Genomic DNA, 6000 nt, shown 5'->3' with positions numbered 1-6000 from the left:
TGACACTGAGGAAACCCACCTCCGCCATAGAAACAATGTTAAAATTCTAAACAGAAGATCAGTAAAACTAGTTTACTTAAACCTTAAACCTTAAAAATCTTAAACCTAGTTTTTCTTTCACTTACTTTTAAAGTATGGATAAATAATATATCTATGTTTAAAAGAAAACCAGTTTAATTGTTAAGCAAAAACACAGTCTGAAAGATTCATTGTAAAATATTTAGAAGAACATTACATCACTAAGAGCTTAATGAGCAAAACCCACAAACAAGCAATTCACTAACATGAAAAATACAGGCTAACAAAACAGTAAAAACTGTCTAATCTCTCTAAACATTCTTTTTCTGTGAAGCTGTAACAAAACGGCAATTTAGAAATGAAGTAAAAGGGCTTCTTTGGGGGATCAGGTGACCCTTTCACAGGGGTTGTGTACCAGATATTTACATTATGACTCATAACAGTAGCAAAATTACAGTGATGAAGTAACAATGACAATAATTTTATGGTTGGGGTCACCACAATACATGGAATTGTATTAAAGGGTCCTAGCATTAGGAAGGTTGAGAACCACTGCTCTAGGGCAAAGGCACCTTAAAAATGTTATCCCTGAAGGATGAGTGAGACCTTGTGAATATACACAGACGTTCACACTTTGCTATGCACTTCCTTAAAATACACTGTAAGAAATCAGTGTTGATGAGAATTTATGCAGTATTATTTAGACGTTGAGAACTGTGCTCTGTACACAGAGAAGCCCTGTGGGAAAATCGCAACAAACAAAACCAGTGCTCTGGCTTTATCTAGCAGCTGATGGAGACAGATGCAGAGACCCACAGCCAAACAATAGGTAAAGCTTGGGAGAGCTGTGGAATGGGAGGAAGAATAGAGGGAGCCGGAGGAGTCAAGGACACCACTAACCTGGGCCTATGGAGGCTCACAGAGCCTGAACTGCCAACCAAAGAGCATGCATGGGCTGAATCTAGACCCCCTACACATATGTAGCAAATGTGTAGCTTGCTCTTCATGTGGGTGCCCTAACAATTAGAACAGGGGCTGTCTCTGACTCTATTGCCTGCCTTTGGATCTCTCTCCCCTAGGTGGGCTGCCCTGTCTGGCCTCACTAGAAGAGGATGCATCTAGTCCTACTGAGACTTATGTACTAGAGTGGGTTGAAGATAAGGGGATGGGATAGTGGGGAAGGGGGTATGACAGTGATGTTGGAAGAAGAGGAAGGAGGGGACATAATCAGGCTATAAAGTGAAGAAGAGAAGAGAAAAAAGGGAGAAAAGAAAGAGGAGAAAGATGGAGGAGGATGAAGAGGAGGAGGAGGAAGAGGGAAGGAAGAAGAAAAAGAGGGAAGACAAAAGAAGAGGAAGAGGAAGAAGGAAGAGGGGAGAAAGAAAAAGAAGAGGAGGAAGAAGGAAGAGGAAGAAAGAAAGAAGTAGAAAAAGGAAAAAGAAAAAGAGGAGGAGGAAGAGGAAGAAGAGGGAAGAAGAAAAAGAAGAGGAAGAAGGATGAAGGAAGAAGAAAAGGGAAGGAGGAAGAGAAAAGAAGGAAGAGGAGGAGGAAGGATAATAAAGAAGGAGGAAGAAACAAGAAGGGAGGAGGAGGAAGAAGAGGAGGAGACAAAGGAGGAGCTCTCTATCACTTACCATGGATACTCAACAACCTACTGTCATTGGGAAAATAGTGATTTTTTAAAAGCACTTATTTTCCAGGTTAGTGTAAAGACTGAATTAGAATTATATAGCAGAATTAAAACAGTGCCTGGTATAAAGTACTCAAAAGTATTAGATGCTATTACTCCACATGAAATAACTTTGGCAGCAGCCTAATGTTGAATGATAGATGAATGTTTTAAATGATTACATATTATATTATAATGTTAAATAACAAATTAGTGTTTTAAATAATATATTATAGATTAGAATGTTGAATGACAGAATGTTTTAAAAGATTACAGTAAATCCATACAATGCCATACTATTAAACAGTCACTAAAATGTTTGCAAAGAAGTTTAATGTTGGAAAACTTTTTGAGTTAAAAGTGAAAAAAACACGATAGAAAAATGTTTTCAATTAGGTAAAATGCATAACTATTTAAAAGAATATCTAGCAGAAAGCACACCAAATAGTAAACGTAGTTTTGATAGCAGAATTTGACCTGCAAGCTGCTGTTTTTTTCCTTGCACTTCTCTACACCAGGGATCTTTTTCTTTTTTCAGTAAGGAAGAACCAGGAAAACACCATAATTGTGAAAGATGAGAGTAAGGCAACAAATGTATGTCAAATGTCTAGAAATGCCCAACATTTCATATGTGATGGAATGCAGAAATGACTGTGGCTTTCCAAAACTCAATTATTTTGTTAAATTTGTAAATAGTTATCAATGCAAATAAATGTCAAAAAATACTGTTACTAATGCAAATAAACACTGCAATGTGCAAACAGAAACACCCCTTGGTTAGGCCTGTTTATAAATGTGTAATTGGGTATAGCCATCACTCCTTGCCTAAAGCTACCCACACTCTCTCAGGCCAATCTCCCCTAGTTTCTACATGGTTCTGACCCAGAATGCCCCACTGACCCTAGCTATGAGCAATCTTCAGGCCAAGCCTTCTATAAGCACACTCCATGTTCCAGTAGCTTTGACCTTTTCTGTCCACCAAACCAAATCATTCTTATCTCTGTTGCAATTTCCAAACACCACACCTCCGGTTCACTCATGAGAAAGACAAAGCATCCCCTTCAGTTTGAGGGTTTCCTGAACACTCTGCAATTCTGTATGTGCAATCGGCTCCCTTCCTGTAGAACTCCAGAGCTGTATCTGAACTCATTTCATGCTTTCTTACCTTATCTGCACAAAGCATCCTCATTTCAGACGGCCAACCTCCATTCCTAGGAGCTGATCTGTAACCATGTAGTCATCAGCCTCAGTGAGACCTTGACAATTGTAACATCAAGACCAATGGAAGTAGATGATCACAATTTACAGGAGTTTATGACATTCCGCTTCTTAATAAAACATTCCTTTTAAGCAAATCTCAAAGGAATGTCTTACTCATCCATCAGCATTCCCACTATATAGCACTGAGTTAGATATTATGTATATTAGCCAGTGCCAAAAAACAAATTCCAGTTACCACGTTTCAGTTTTCACCCAACCACCAATCCTCACTGGAAATTAAAGATGTCCACTTGCTTTTGCTGGTTCGTGCGAGAGCGCTCTCGGCTACTCACAGACTAGCCTATCACCTAACCAATTTCAAACTTTACAAACTGATTCAACACAATCTAAATGCACCATAAATTTATATTTGTTAATCTTGATAATAGAGCATTTAAACATTTCAAACTACATACAAATGTGACAAACAATATAAAACAAAGAAATTTGTTGACAACTTAGTTCCAAAACATCACTATTTCTAATACTGCAAGTAAGCAACAAGACAGCTTACATAGCTCTCCAGAAAACAGTGTTTTTGGTGGAGTGTTATCAACAAAAATCAGCACAACCCCACACAATAATGTCTCCAATTTATTATCTTTTCCACAGTACAAATTTTTCACAAACCATAAATCCTTTGCATTTATTCAAAGTCTGTAAACAAGTGCCTGGATCCCCACACCCCCAACCTCAGTTTAAGCATGTGAATGTTTTAAGTCCTTCGATCAAGTCTTAACTCTTCCACTTGCATAAGGAATCAAGAGCCTTCCCTCTTTGCATTATTTATAGTTTATCATACAGCCTGCAGTGCAGTAAATCACAGTGAAAGCCCTGGGGAAAACAAAACAACATGATCTTTACAGCAGGACTTGAAACTTTATAATAATAAATGCATTTGAAGAAGCGTCCCATAATAAAAGTGTGGGTTTTCATTTCCAGAAATCAAGTCAATTAGAAACCCTAGTTTCTACTTAAAAACCCATTTTGATCTAAAAGTGAAAACAGTCCCCTATGCACAGTCATTTTATAAACTCTACACAGTTTTACTTGCAGATTTTTTTCCAGTCTGGAAAACAGTAGTGCAATTAGTTTTACTTCTTTAAAGTTATTTAGTCCATGATGGAAACAGCTCTGTGGAAAGATAAGAAGATACTCTGGTAAACAAGAAATTTTTGCAAGCCCATGCTGGCTTACAGTTCATTAAAGCTTGTAAGTCCATGGCGGCTTTCAACAGAATGCTGTGTGTGCATCACTAACACCAACGCAGTAATAAATAGGCGGAAATAACTGTAAACTGTCTCCTCTCGATGACCTCAGTAACGTCTGACTTGATGCATCGATTGTGTAGTCAGTTAAATAAGCTGACAGACAGTAGACAGTGGCCCTTAAGGACATTTCCACTATGGCATCAAGTCTGGAAAGCCCCAATGGAGTTACAGTCCTAAAATTAAAATAAAAACGGAGTGGAGGGTGGGAGATAAAAGTATACAGATGCCACTTGAATGGAATTCCATCCAGTCAGCCAAGTCACTTAGACTTCTTCTTGAAAAGGCTTTTGATTTTTGATGGCTTTTTGCTTTTCTCGCCGTTATGACAAAGGTCATGTGGGATGCTGCTAATTCGGGAAACATTCGAGGCTTCCTGAACTGGCTTGTTGTCATTGCCAGTTGAGGAGCACGATGTGTGTCGAGGTTTAGGCACCGGGGTGCCAGTAGAAAGCTGGTTCATGCTACAGGACTTCTCCAAGATGCCATTGTACACTTTGCTTGCAGGGCTGAAGATCATGCTCTTGGTCTCCGTGAGACCCACACACTCCGGGGAGCCCCGGGAGACATCCGCTGTCACTGGCGAATCCCCCCTGGAAGAATCCTCCAGGGAAAGCTCATCTCTTGACACCTTTCGAGAAGATAATGTTTGGTATATCTCAAGGCTTGAGGGAGGAGACTGTTTCCTTCCAATGGAAGAGTTTAAGGAGTCACATTCTGAAGCTGTGTCTGGTACTTCCCTGGATGAGACAGACAAGGGTAAAACTTAGATCTACATGTTCTTTAGAGTAACAGCAAACATTCTACCAAATCAACTTTCATTACTTATTCAATTATAAAAAGAGATATGCCATAATTATAGATAGGTAAGATTTTAAAATTTTTCCTCTAACATAGCCTATTATTTCCATGTGTGTGTGCACATGTATGTATGTATTTGTGTAGGTATCTGTGTGTGTGCATGTGTAGGCTACATGTCAACACCGAGCATCTTCCTTGATTGCTTGCCACGTTATTTTTTGAGACAGTGTCTCTGACCAAATCAGGAACTCGTCAACTCAAGTGGGCTGACTAGGTAGTAAGCTGGGGTTCCCTGTGTCTCTTTCCCTTCCCCTGCTGGAGGTAAGACATGCGCGGTGGTACGTGGCTTTGACACAGGCTCCAAGGGTCGAATTCACCTTCTCATGTTCAGATAGTAGGTACTGCATTGTCTGAGCCGCTCTCTAGCTCCAAACCTGCTTAGTTTCTAACAAACAATATAATTAAGCTATACTGTCTTTCAGGGAAATGAAACCGTTTGCATTTTTGAGTTTTCTTAAGCCTTTCAGACTTTTGCTTTTCTTCAATACTATTTTTCTTTCTGAATCACAGAAAGTGATTTTTGAAAAGATGGGATTTTATTCACTACTTTTAATGTTTAGTTATAAGTTGATGAGGAAAAATATGAACACTACACTAAAACAAAAGCTCTACCAAGTTTGGAGGAGATGATATGGAATGGATGGAAGATAAAAGGCAAATATACAATGCGACTTTTCAAAAATGGGCATTCACTAAATTCTCACCAAATCATTTCTTTGTGAATGTTTCCCCACTTTGTAAAAAGGAATAAATTCAGCAGAACACTAAAGCTCCTGATAGTCACCATCAAGCCTACCAGCCTCTTCTGAACATCACAAAGCCCTGGCCCTTTTTATCAGCACCACTTTCCCTCTTGCAGAACCACCACAGAATTGTCCACAACTTCCTCAGTGGCCTCTCTGCTTCTGTCCTCCAGCTACTCTG

At 39.2% G+C, this 6000-nt stretch overlaps 1 protein-coding gene across 2 annotated transcripts in view; it reads right to left on the bottom strand.

Annotated features, from left to right (window-relative positions):
• Window positions 1–3530: 3530 nt before the first annotated feature.
• The window catches only part of Stim2 (stromal interaction molecule 2), a 130768-nt gene continuing 128298 nt past the window's right edge, over window positions 3531–6000 (bottom strand). For both annotated transcript variants that reach the window (XM_051165149.1, XM_051165150.1), the window contains one exon: window positions 3531–4955. In XM_051165149.1, the coding sequence (XP_051021106.1) occupies window positions 4478–4955 (478 nt within the window). In that variant the 3' untranslated portion in view covers window positions 3531–4477. The remainder of the gene's footprint in view (window positions 4956–6000) is intronic.

This window comes from Acomys russatus, chromosome 22 (genome assembly GCF_903995435.1).
Source record: "Acomys russatus chromosome 22, mAcoRus1.1, whole genome shotgun sequence".
Lineage (NCBI taxonomy): Eukaryota > Metazoa > Chordata > Mammalia > Rodentia > Muridae > Acomys > Acomys russatus.
The sequence above is the reverse complement of the archived record's forward strand: the minus strand, read 5'-3'. Positions and strand labels throughout refer to the sequence as shown.